Source organism: Rousettus aegyptiacus, unplaced genomic scaffold (assembly GCF_014176215.1).
Source record: "Rousettus aegyptiacus isolate mRouAeg1 unplaced genomic scaffold, mRouAeg1.p scaffold_m13_p_3, whole genome shotgun sequence".
Lineage (NCBI taxonomy): Eukaryota > Metazoa > Chordata > Mammalia > Chiroptera > Pteropodidae > Rousettus > Rousettus aegyptiacus.
The window spans coordinates 24325606-24339595 of NW_023416306.1; the positions used below are offsets into that span (position 1 = coordinate 24325606).

The 13990-nt window shown below is 32.2% G+C and overlaps 1 protein-coding gene across 1 annotated transcript; it reads right to left on the reverse strand.

Annotated features, from left to right (window-relative positions):
* Positions 1-1921: 1921 nt before the first annotated feature.
* On the reverse strand, positions 1922-12700 carry LOC107504343 (cylicin-2-like). Its single transcript, XM_036239506.1, has 5 exons — positions 12684-12700; positions 5890-5930; positions 4524-4645; positions 2240-3163; positions 1922-2104 (listed from the first exon to the last, which is right to left on the reverse strand). Exons 1-5 carry the CDS (start codon positions 12698-12700, stop codon positions 1922-1924), a joined length of 1287 nt encoding a protein of 428 aa, XP_036095399.1.
* Between the last annotated feature and the right edge of the window lie 1290 nt (positions 12701-13990).

Genomic DNA, 13990 nt, shown 5'->3' on the forward strand with positions numbered 1-13990 from the left:
GCTGTTGGATTTTGCTACGTGGAGGTTCTTGGTGTCTTTGGTGCATTTCAGTAGAATGGTAAAGACAAGCTCAATTGTTCTTCACTATGCATTAAATTTTAATCTATAACATGACTTTTGAATACCATATTAAGGGTTTTTTTTTTTTAAGAAAAATAGATTTAAAATGGTTCCCCGAATCTTCAGAGAGATGCTACCACTTTCAAAAATTTTGAAAATCTGAACATAGAATTTTATTATAAGCAGATGGAGAATGAGGAATTTCCTAGAAGTGGAAGAGAATGGTGGGGCAGGATTTGACTTTCTTTGTCACAACAGCTTATCCAGTACAGCAAGGTACGGCCTTCTGGAAAACCATGAGTTATGATAACCATTGATTTTTGCATAGTAGATACAGGGAGACAGGGGATAATGTTTGAAGAAAAGAACAGACACATCAGTAATACCTCACCGTTCATAGAAAGCTCTTCGGAACATGTAGAATAAGTGTCCCTTTCTTTAATGTCAAGCTTTCTCTGCTACCCACATTTATTTGGGAAAGATAAGGGGGAAAGAAAAAAAAATCACTGTTTAATTTATCTGAGAGAGAGCATTTAATTTATCTGAGAGAGAACATTTTAAATCAGAAGATATTTAATCGCCACTACTTGTAAAGTCCAATAGTTTGCATTTTGCTTTTTATTGCTTTTTATTTGTCTTTACATTAATAGGCCTTATGGGTCACGACAGAGTTTAATATACTATGAAGATATAAAGTTAATTGTTTTTACATCTAAGTAATATCATGTAGATATTTGCAGTATGTTAGACTAAATTCTGCTTAATTTGGGTTTCTGCATGTATTCAGCTGTTTATCAGAAATCTCTTTAATATGTCTCATTTAAATTTACTCCTGTTGGTAATTTGGACAATTTTGATTTCCATCTTCTATTAAATGGAGAAAAGTTGGCCACTATATTCTATTTAAAAGCAAAAAAACTCTTAAGTAATCGTTAGGGTTATCGTATACCATAAGCCAGTCTCTTCTCCGTCAAAAAAAAAAAAAAAATAATTCTACTTCTCTTAGCCTTTTCATTGACATTTTTAAAACTTCATTTAGGTGGCGTTCTCATCAAATGTTTTAAATATTTCTTATAACAAGAAAGCCCAAACCTAATAAAATTCTAGTAAAAACCTAATCAGCATATTACAGAGATTTTATGAGAACAGTGTCAGTTCAAACCTTTAAATTGTTCCAATTGTTTAATTCAACTTTGCTTAAAATAAAACAAAACTAACTTACCAAATGTGCTTGAAAGTGGGACATTCAACATCCATCAGTCCGGTCATGGCTATTTACACTTCTGAGATGATAATGTAGTTTCATAAGGAAGTAATAATATTTTTTTTTCTTTTTTTAAAGAATGGTACCTTTAATTTGTATTTGTATTAATTTGAAAGTAAGCTTTCTGAAATTTATTTGGCTCATCTCTTGACTTCCTCTCATGACCCCTGTGGTTCTTCGCTTAAATCTGTAGATACAGCTTCAGATTGTTTGAATCTATGGATTCAACATCTGCCTTCTTGAATTGTTTCAAAGTCTGCATTGATTTTTTTTTTTCTTTTCCATATTCACAGATTCCACATCATTAACTTCTACATCCTTATTTGTATATTCTTTGAATCTTTCTAGGGACCTTTGATTTCATCTTTCATATTCCCTGAGTAGTATAAGTATTCTTCAAGTTTCCTTAATTCATCTGTTAATTTTCTTAACATATCTTATACTTTTTGAAGCTTTTCTGAGTCTTTTCTTGTATTCTTTTTGCCCCATTTTTAATTGTATTTGATTCTTTGAATCACCCATTTAAATCCTATAGACATACTTTTCGAACTACTAAAACTGTTTCATCAAATACAGTCTTGCATTATTATCCAAGTCCTACTTGCCCTTCTTTGCCTCCTTCTTTGCTTCCTTTTTTTCATCCTTCTTTGAATCTTTCTTTGAATCCTTCTTTGCATCCTTCTTTGAATCTTTCTTTGAATCCTTCTTTGCATCCTTCTTTGCATCAGCAGATTCTGTGTCAGTGTCTTTCTTGGCATCCTTTTTGGAATCTTTCTTGACCTTTGATTCATCACTTTTTTCATCGGACTTCTTTTTATCTTTTTTCTTATCCTTATCCTTATCCTTGTCCTTCTTTGCACCTTTTTTTTCATCTTCAGATTCTGTGGCTAACTCCTTGTTCTTCTTTGTGTCTTTATCTTTTTTGGAATCTTTCTTTGCATCATTTTTTTCGTCTTCAGATTCTGTAGCTGGCTCCTTTTTCTTCTTCGTATCTTTATCTTTTTTGGAATCCTTCTTTGTGTCCTTTATTTCATCTTCAGATTCTGTGGCTGGCTCCTTTTTCTTCTTCGTATCTTTATCTTTTTTGGAATCCTTCTTTGTGTCCTTTATTTCATCTTCAGATTCTGTAGCTGGCTCCTTTTTCTTCTTCGTATCTTTATCTTTTTTGGAATCCTTCTTTGTGTCCTTTATTTCATCTTCAGATTCTGTGGCTGGCTCCTTTTTCTTCTTTGTATCTTTATCTTTTTTGGAATCCTTCTTTGTGTCCTCTATTTCATCTTCAGATTCTGTGGCTGGCTCCTTTTTCTTCTTCGTATCTTTATCTTTTTTGGAATCCTTCTTCGTGTCCTTTATTTCATCTTCAGATTCTGTAGCTGACTCCTTGCCCTTTAAAACTTTCTTATCTTTTTTGGAGTCTTTCTTTGTGTCTTCTTTTTCAGGTTCTGATTCTGTAGTTGACTCCTTGGCCTTCTTTTTGTCTCCTTTAGCATCTGGTTTTGCAATGTCTTTTTCATCTATAGTTACTGCTTTGGAATCCTTGTCTTTCTGTGAATCCTTAGATATTTTTGAGTCTGGTGAAACTTTGGGTGCAGTCTCTGACTCTAATCTGTCTTTCTTGTCTGTTTTTTTGTCTTTTTTATCTGTCTTGTCAATTGCTGGGGATAAAGGTTGCTTTACACTTGCTACTTCAACATCCCCCTTGTGGTGATAAGTTGTTTTATGTGGAGACTGTCTCCTGGCAGCTAAATAAGCAGATGGTCTTTCGGAAATTCTCATTAAAGAATGGTGCATCCATAAAGGTCGCTTAGAACCTCCTTTTAATTTGTCTTCATCATATTTCTGAAATATTTTAGAATAATGATGAATAACTTATGTGAATTACACAGCTTTTATTACCAGAATCCAAATACAATATCATGAAAAGATTTCAGATTTTAATAAATAGTGTATAAATCGTAGATTTTATAGTTTACTCTGCTTTTTTATTTTTATTCTTTTTTTGAACTAATAGATAACCTTGTCTCATTTTGGATCTAATTTCAATTTAAGATATATTTATAATTCCCTCATGATTTTATGTCGAAACTGATATAGGATTTCACTTACTAATGACATATCAGAATCTCTCTTCACAATCAAAACAGTGCTTGTTTTTTCTTTGACTCTGTTTTTGAGATATTCAGAATATCTTGCCCAGCCTCCATTTCTAGGCTAACTTGGAAACTAATATTTTCTAATATCTAATAGTTTTGTGTTCAGTCTGATCCTGCTCTCTATTTTGTTTCTAGAATTTACAGTGCTAACTGTGGTTAAAAGTAAAAGCCTGGAATTCCACCTCTTTGACAAAATATAAATTGAGTATCATCAGGTAGGAAACTGTTGTAATGAAAGCTGTAACATTCAGTGTATATTAATTTGTGCAGAATGGAACATTTTGTTTTTAACACATGACCTAATATTTGTGAAAGCTTAACTCCAAATAGCAAATTTTGGAAGGAATGTTAACAAAAAATAGAAAAATAAATTGAGTAAAATAAGAAAATTAAAATATAAAACAAATGAACCTGGATCACTACAGATTGGATATATTCCTTAAGATAAACAAGACATAATAATACATTCATCTTGTGGAAATTTTTCTTTGAACATTTTCATATCCTATGATGACTTCAGAAACATGGGGAAATATTGTATCTTCCAGTATTCAAAATCTTGAATTTATATTTCAGGAAATGAGGGAGCATTGAAACCTGATTAGAGTATAATGTAACTTCTTGATTCTAATGAAGGGGTCTCTCTAGGTGGTAATCATTTTTTGAATGTTTATGCTAACTGTGGCATTAGGATCTCTTGATTTCTGTGCTTTCAGATACGTATTTTCTATAATGTGGGTTTACTGAACAAATAATTAATAGTAAATAAGAGGGTAATTTTTATACAGTGGAACACAAAATATCTACTTTCTTCAGATAGTATAATTTGAATTACCTTTAACTGTGGTAATATGGCATGTAAAGGCCTCATGTGAATTAAATTGAATTGAAAATGTAAAATTCAGTTCCCAGTTACAGGAGCCTCATTTCAGGGGTTCAATAGCCACATTGGGATGCAAATATTAAAATAGTTCCATCATCACAGAAATCTCATTGACTTTACAAGTTTATTCCTAATAAAATTATATGATCTTTTGAATACTCACAGGAACTGTATTATCTCGTAGTTGGGAAGGTAGTGATCTTTTTTTTTTCCCTGGCCTCTGTGGTTTGGGAAATAGCAGGGCAAAATGTTGCTGATTCCATGATTTTTTGCTTAATTCACTGACTAAAATAAGAAAACATTAAATTTACACCTCCGAGTAAGTAGAATTTCATCAGAACTAAAGTGACAGTAAGGTATTACATTTTATGTAAATGAATAAACCAACAATTCAGATTATTTCTTCATCTATTTGGTAATGTTTGAAATTCTCTGCTATTAACATGAGAAAATAAAAATTGATTTTTTTTCATTTTTAACACTTCTACAGAAAAGTATATAAAGTAGTGATCGTGAAACGACTATAGTCTATAATATAAATGGAAAGAAACCAATTGCTTCCTTTTACTCTAGCTAATCCTATCTAGAATTTTGCTTTTTACTCTTTTGGTTACAATACAATTCTATGAAGGACAGAAAATATGGTAACTACTTCTGTTGCCCTCAAAGTAATTAATGTAGTGCCTGTTATAAAATATTTAGTAAATATACAATAGACTATAAATGCTAATATTTTAGATCACTTTATTTAGTAATCATTTTCCAAGTTACAAGCATGAATGTTATATCCCCAAGAACTGCATTGCTATAGGTTGCATATTAATAAAGAAACAGACAAATGAAGAATACCAACAGAATTGTGACTGGAGAGTAAGGTTACCTGGGAAACATAATAGAAGTGGTTCAAGACATTTAAGTTACCGATGAGGCCAGTAAGAGAGATATCCTCACTATATTTGAATATGTGCAGTAATACTCTCTTAAAGAAGAAATAGACTTGTCCTGTGAATCTCCTAAAGCCTGAAGCAGGATTATTGAGAAAATATACAGAATGAAAGGCATATTTTAGATCAATATATGAGAGAAAATCACTTGATATATAAAGCCCTTCAACTTCAGGGTGACTGGTTTTGTCAAAGAATGATTTTTTTTTTTTTTTGGGCCTTTATAAGCCAGATACAATCTATCAGAAATGTAGTAGAAGACATTTCTGACATGAGTGAGAACTTCTTTAGCCAGCTTTCTTCACTACCTTTCAACTATAAGATTATCAGATTAAATGATTACTAACATGTAAACATGTTCACCTTTATGGTGCTATGTATACTTGCATAATCATTTTTAGATTTAGGAAAAATATCTTTAGAAGGTGTACATTGAGCCATGAAAGACGTTTCTTGGAAAATAAAAAGTCAATTTTTAATAATATTCCATGACAACTACTGCTTTATCACTTTGAATGGAGGATAATCTCTTATCTCTAAAATTAATCATACATACTTTTTAAAAAGTATATTGAACTCTCCTACCTGGAATGTAATTATCATATGTCCCAAAGCTTGCTTTTTGGCTATTAAAGTAAGAGAGAAAGGTATTAATTAATTTGTACAAAATCACTATTTAATGATCAGTATTATGCATAAGCACTTGTCACCACCAACTAGAGAAATATTTTGCATTCTCTGAAATCCATTATTATATAAGATTACTTGGTCTCAGAAAAATAGAGATGAGAAAACGTGTATTTTTAGGACAAATTCAACAGAGCTAAAACTAGGGGAGTAAAGCATAAGAAAAGAATCTTATCAATCCGCTATATCTAAAATAGAGACTTATTTAAAATTGCAAAATCATGATTGAATTAATTTTCGCCACCCCGTGTTCCAAATTTCTTTTCGATTGATTTTGACTAAAGTAGCACTTTGAAAACACTGTGCTTAAGTAAAATTAGATTCTCAAAATTTTTTCAGATCTTAATCAAATTCAGATCATTCGGTAGCATATGTGTATGTCTACGAATGTATGTTTGTATGTGTATATGTGTATAAGTGCACACCACAGTATCAACCTGAATTTTGATCTTTTTTGTTTTCTAAGAAAATCTGCAAAAATTATATTGCAAAATATTTTTTATTTCTAAATTTCTATTTGTTTTAGTACTAAATAAACATGTTGGTTCCCACAAAGGGGAGTTTTATAATTTAATTTTTATATATTTATAATGGAGGCAAATATTAAGATTTCTTAGAGAAATATTATTCGACACCTTCTCATTATATTACAGAAACAGTCTGTTAATCATCAGTTTGTTATACAAACACACAGAAATGCAAACAGACATGCTTACCCCATTCTTATTTTGACATTGCATAAATATTAATAATAAATTACATTTTTATAATGTATCTTGATAAGTTAATTAATATTCTAGTCCCTAGCACAAGACCTGGCACATTTTAAAATTTATTACTTTTAAGAATTTGAATAAAATAATTAGATTAATTCAGGATTTATTGGAGGTGGTTTCATAGTGTAGTGGTTAGCACATCTGCTTTGTTCGTGCCTCAGGTGGAGCCACAGACCAGATACCCTGTGCATGCCCTGAGCAAGACTGTGGGAGGAGATTCTCTGCCTTCAAAGATCCAGTTTTTAAGAGGAAATCGCAACATCCATAGGTCAGGGGTAGAAGTGGGGCAGGGGTGAATTAAAAAGGGGAAAAATTTTAGGATTTATTGATACATTGACTAATGAATTATCTGTTTTCTTATATGAAGACATGCATTAAAATTACTTGCCCCACTATATCTGAATCTCTAGGTTTGAACCTATCCAATGTACATTTATACACTGCTGAAGAAATTTTGATATTCAAGTATGGTTATGAACTTCTCTGTTCTAATTGCTCTGAAAGAGGAAATATTTCAGGTTCATGAAACTTATTAAATTTGAGATTTAAAAAATATTACATGGGCATGGTCCATTATTTCCTTGTATAATCTGTAGGGCATAATCTTTGATCACCAAGCAATTGAATTGGAAATCAATAAAGAATATATAGCAAATACATAGAGGTTGAACAGTGAAGAAAGCCGAAGGAAAAAAAGAAATGACTCATTTGAAATATGGAGTTTTAGGAGAGCTCTATGGAAACCCTGGATTGTCAGAAAGATGAACAAGTGGGTCCCAAAGTAAACTAAACCTGAAGCGTTGCTGGAAGCAAAAATAACAAAACTGAAGCTGTCCGACGTTGGTCACATCATGAGAAGGCAGAGTTCTTTGGAAAAGACAGTAATGCTGGGAAAAAGAGAAGGCAGCAGTAAAAGGAGACCAAAAAATGAGATGGACTGACTCCATAAAAGAGCCAGGAATGAGTCTACAGGAGCTGACCAGCACTGTTGAGGACAGGACATTATGGACTCATTCCTTCGACATAACCAGTGGTCAAAGAGAAATCACAATGAACAGTTGTTCAAACAGAAGCACCTAAACAATAATATAAGGAAAATTGTGGAATACTATATACAAGTTCATACAGTGAAATTTATAACTTTAATTCCTTATATTAGAAAAACTGGAAAACAGATTTTTAAATAACTGCTTAAAAATTAGGAAAATATCACAGTTAAAGGGGAGAGATTAATGAAATGATAAGTCAAAAGAAAAGAAAATTAGAGTAAGTAAAAAAATCCAAAATTCGGGTTTCTTTCTTTAAGACTATTAAAATTTTATGTTCTAGAAAGTCCGATGAGGAAAAAGAGATAACACAAATTACCAATATTAGGACAGGTGCAAGTTTTATAATTATATAGATTTTAAAAGATAATGAAGAATATCATTAAGAGCTTTATGCTAATAAATTCAGCAACTTAAGTGAAATAGATGAGCTCAATTTATTTACCAAAATTGACATGATGAAATAATAAAGAATGTGAATATCCCTGTAATTGTCGAATAAATTTATTATCAAATCCTTCTCAGAAAGAAAAGCACAGGCCCAGACTGTTTTACTGATAAATCAAAAATTTAAGGAAAAATACTACCTCTACAAAAGTTTTTCAGAAACAAGAGATAGGAGAAAAGTGTTTCAACTAATTTTCGAGACAAATATAAATAACCTTGACACAGGAACCTCTAAAAACATTGCCAGAAATGAATATTATAAACCAATATTCTGAATAAACACAGATACAAAAATTCCTTAACAATTTATTTATTAATTTTATGGAACAATATATAAAATATCTAATACATCATGACCACTGAAGTTTACTGTCTGGAATATAAAGTTGGTTTAACATATATAAATCAAACAATGCAATCACTCTAAATAACAAAATAAGGAAATTGTCTCATCATCTCAAGAAATGCAGAAGAATTTTCGAACAAAACAGTAGCCATTAAAACTGAGAAAATCAGGAATAGAAGGCATCTTCCTCAAACAGATATATTGTGTCCAGATAATATTATTCAAATTAAATTTAGTTTTATTATAGAATATTGACTGTCCTGTATAAATCAGAAACAAGGCAAAGATGCTCAATCTTCTCTTTAACATTGTAATCCTAAACCTATTTTGTTCCATAAGATAATAAAAACATCAATATTGGAAAGGAAAAAGTAAACTTGTTTTCACCCACAAAAGACCAGATTGACTAAAAAGACTCCCAGTGACATCTACAAATATAATTATTTAGAACTCCTACATGAATGTAATAAAATTATATGATACAAGGGTAATTATATACAGAATATCTCTATAACTAGGAAAATGGGAAGATATAAATTTAAGAAAGAATAATTTGCAATAACATGAAAATATTTAGAAATAAGTTTATTAAAATATATGCAAGACATACATAAGAAAACTAAAAATTTTCCTCAGAGAAATTAAAGAAGATAACCTTTATAGTAATGAGAACAGAGAAAATGAAAGAGTAATGACACCGACAGTCAACAGTGGTGTAGAGCAGCTGACATATTCAGCATTGGTTGTGGGTGCAGAAATGGTACCCCTACTTTGGAATATCATTTGATATTTTTGAAATGAAATTAAATTTACACATACACTGTGTATGAATCAGCCTTTCCACTAGTAGCCCCACAGATACCCATAAAAAGACTAGGATGAAATGTGTATAGCAACTTTCTTCATAATAACCAAAACTAAACATCCCAGGCATCCATCAAGGGGAGAAAGCCTATGTAAGATAGTATTTTCTCACTCTTTCCTCTAAGTGTGGTTCTGCAGATGACAGCATCTCTCCCTTGCCTCTCTGGGACAGTTAAGAAACTTTGTAGAATAGAATGCATTAAATTCCATTTTGAAGTTTCTAATTAAAAACAACAACAACAACAACTGTGAGTGTACTTTTCAGTTTTTTTTTCATTTGAAATCATTTTTATATATGAATATATGTTATTTCCATCCTTTTAAAATTGAAAATGGTCCAATTTAAATACCAAATAATGAAGAAAGAAATGCAACAATTATATCAAAAAAAAAAAGGTTATTCTTTGTCTATACAACTAGATCTTGAATTAAGGTCTTTGATATATATATATATATATATATATATATATATATATATATATATATATAAGGAAACCCAATAGCTAATACTTCATCTTAACCACGGGAAATAGAATACATAAGCCACAAGTCTGCCTTCTCTTCAGGTCACCACATTCAATCATTTCAAAATCTATCTCAGTATCTGTGAGCTTTTTTTTTTTCAGTAATGAGGTACCTACTGTCAGCATTTTGGAACGTAGCATGTTTATGGCTTAGGAAGGGAAGCTAGGTTTCAGTTTTCCTAAATACAAGTCGAGATCCCAAAGTAGGAAACATGGGGAACTTTATTTTTTTAGGAGGGAATCCTATTTCTATGTTTCTATATAACCCCCAGAAAGAAATTTGAATCTTTAGTTTCACATTTTTCAAACTAAATACGTAATATACCTTTATTTACTCTTGCCTTTAACTGTATCTCTATATATGTTTTAAAAAATGTATAATAAATTCAAAGGAAAAGGGCTCAATAATGTGACATCTCCTCCAGTGTCATTTGAAATGCCCACAGACAATCTGTATGTGTGAGTATCCCAAGATATCCTGCCAGCAGACTTTGGATTTTTGTATTCTGCATTGGATGTATGGCAAATGAGGTTGTAAAGGACTTGGCAGAATGTTTTCCAAGGACTTACTGGGACCTAGGTCACTTTTGTATTTCCTATAGGAGTCTCTACGTAAAAGCAAAGTTCAACTGCCACATGGCTGTTGTCTTGCCGAGATGAATGTGTATGTTTGATGAAATTTCCTGTCATTTTCTAACATTTCTAGAGCAGTGTATCTCAGACCAGGCTTATTTTGAATCCCTTTCCCCAGAGGACATTTTGCAAAGTCTGAGATATTTTCAATGATCACAATTGTGTATAGACAAGAATGCCTGCGCACTTGCGTGCTGATGCTGGCATCTAGTGGGTAGAAACCGGGGATACTTCTAAGCATCTTATAATGAACAAGACCATTCCCCACCCCCAGTTCTCAACTCCAACAAAGAGTTATCTCCAATAAAGAGTTATCTTGCCTAAAATGTCAATAGTGCCAAGGTCGATAAACCCTGTTCTATATCAAGGTGAATTTCTAGGCCAAGGTAGTGAGATGAGCTTTATTAATGCAGTTTAAGAGGGACAAAGATAAAATGTACAGGAGGTATGAAATCTGGAAGCTAACACCGGGCATTCAAAAAGTTAAGTTTTTCTCCCTATCTGATACCAAATCTTTATGAAAACTTCTTCCACTTCCTTCAGAAGTTTTAGACCTAGTATTCAACATTAAAAATAGAAAGACTAAGTTGAGTCAAGTACCCTGAGTTAGAGGCAAAGGCAAGAAGAGGTGAAACTCTTGAGTGGGATTTTTGAGATTTGAATGGATAAAGGTATTAAAGAGAGGGTGGCGTGGGAAAATGAACTAAAAGAGGAGAATTTTCTTTATCAACTACAAGTTGGGTGCCATGGTGCAGAAATGATAAGTCTAAAATTAAGGTCCTGTCATTGTTAGAATTCAGAGGAAAGGCAGGGTAGAAAGTTATTTTCTGCATTTCAGAGTCTCTGTTAAGTGAACTAGAAGTTGTCACTCGAACCCAAGGAAAAATGAGAATTTACGTTAAGGATTTTGTGTGTGTGTGTGTGTTTCATTAGCTAACAATCAGGCCATTTGATTTTGAGGTTAACCACACTTTCCTTCTACAATAGCATGAGAGTTTGGGGATTATACCAGAAAACACCATGTAGAAATAGTCATAAAATCAGAAATAAGTTCTTAACCATTGTGGAGAAATTCTTTGAAAGCCAAGCAATGCTCATGAAAATAGTGATGACATCAATATTTCATTATGCTTTGACATTTTAAACTGAATACATAGTTAATTCTGTTATATGCCTGAACATTGATTACTATGTAATAATCAACGATTCACTCAGCCTCTGAAGTAATCATGACAGATACATTCAAACTTTTATGGCTTTTATGTTATAATGAGGTAGTCACCAGAAGCCTGTTTTGTTTTTGTTTATTTTCAAGATTTGTATTTTATCTTTTCATTAACAGTACCCCCCAAAGAAAACCCAGTTACACTTAGCTTTTTATTTCAGAGTTCCATGCCTTTGCCTTTGTTCCATGCCTCACAGTAAAAAGGTTTACACAATGGAAAGCTTTCCTTCCTCTACCTCCTTTTAACACAAATTAAGTATCAGGAAACAACTATCATCAAATTACCCATATGGATTATCTTCTTTTTATTGCAAACTACTTTTGCATACTCAGTATTTCTCATGGGGGGATACAATTAGCATTTAGTTGATCTTTTTTTCTGTTGGGCTGCCCACTTTTTAGCAAAGGTTTAGAACCCTTGAACCAGACCCTCTAAAGTCAGTGTAATTTTCAGTCCCTGTGACATAAAAGGAAAAAAAGCTCCCATAAATTTCCAAATGATGCCTAAGGAGGTGATAGTTGCCTGAATGAAAACCATGAATTATTTCATTTTTTATGTTCCAAAATATAATATGATAAAAGATGAAGAATCACATTGAAAAAGACTTATCTTAGCCATGTCTATATTTTACTGACGTGAATTAGTTAAGTCTTGGATCAAAACAACCTATAGTGTTCCTTGAGAATACGTTTGCTAAACACATACTCTTTTGTTTATCAATGGCACCATAATAATATCATGAACATCTCTTGATATTAAAGAGAATAAATATAAAGCTAACTAGAGCATTTCAGTTACTTTAAAACATAAAACTTGACAAGAGGACTTACAATCTTGGTACAGACATTTCCCCAACCTATGATTTGCCAGGACTTAAGCACTGTAAATTCAGGTTAGTGATGTTGAGATGTGACATCATAAAGAGGCCAACCACACCAGTAGTTAAAGGGGAGAAACAAAAGGATCCACTTTTACTTGTGTTTTAATAGTTTCAAATATTCAATATAAGATTAGTACTTAATTTCACTTGTTAATATTGACTACATACAACTGGTAGTTTTAAAGTGACCCATTGATTTTACCTCTTAAAGAAAACTCGTTTCAGTTTTTCATGTAGTTTTAAGTTATTGACTGATAAGAGGGTATACATTTCAGCATTTACCTGTTAAAATTGGTTGTAATCCTGACTTCCTACTGGCAGTCACATGTCTTTTGTTCAATTATTTGCCTGACTTCACATTACCTTTTCCCATCTTACCCTTTTGGACTGCTCACAGATAACAAGCTTTTCAAGTAGGCTTGATGCTTATTAAATTATCAACTTACTCATAGATCTGAGTTAACTTTTACTCCACCTAGCACTCCACCCCACTAACAGATAAAAACAAATTTTAAATAGAGTAATATGTGAACACATTGCCACTATCTAGCTCTTTTTAGGGAATTTCAACTGATTTTTTCCTCCTTACAGAATAGATTTATTACACTTCAGCCACTGTTAGAGATAAACTACAAAAATCTCTGTGATTTTTCACAATGAAAGCTTTTCTCTCATGTCTCAGACCATGGTAACTTCTCGAGGGGTTAGGGTAGGAACCTTCCATATGGTGATTTAGGAATCAAGATTTCTCTGAACTAATTGCTTACTGTCCCCTAACTTAACACTATGGATGCTGGTGTCCTTCTACCAAGTGGTGATGAAATACATAAAGTGTGATTTCTAAATCCACTGCATTTTGTGTAGGATTTTATAGTATATACCTGGTTTATGAAAGTATCTCTGCCCAGTGCATGTCTTCTGTCAACCTTTGGTAAGATCCAAATCATGCATGGGCAGACAATAATTCTTGCCTTCTGCACCGTGACCTCTTGAATTAATCTCTTATTGTCATTCTTAATTAAATATGTATTATCTATTAAGATCCAAGAGAGGTAAAGATCTCTTTATAATAAGCCTGTGCTATTTTTATATTGCTATATAACAAATTACCACAAACTTATTGTGGTATAAAACAAAACACACTTGAAATCTTATGATTCTATAGTAGAAGCTGAGGCAAGTTCCATTGGATCCTCCTGTCAGTGTGTCACATATTGAGCTGACTGGTTTACTGGCTGGACTCTCATCTGGAGACTC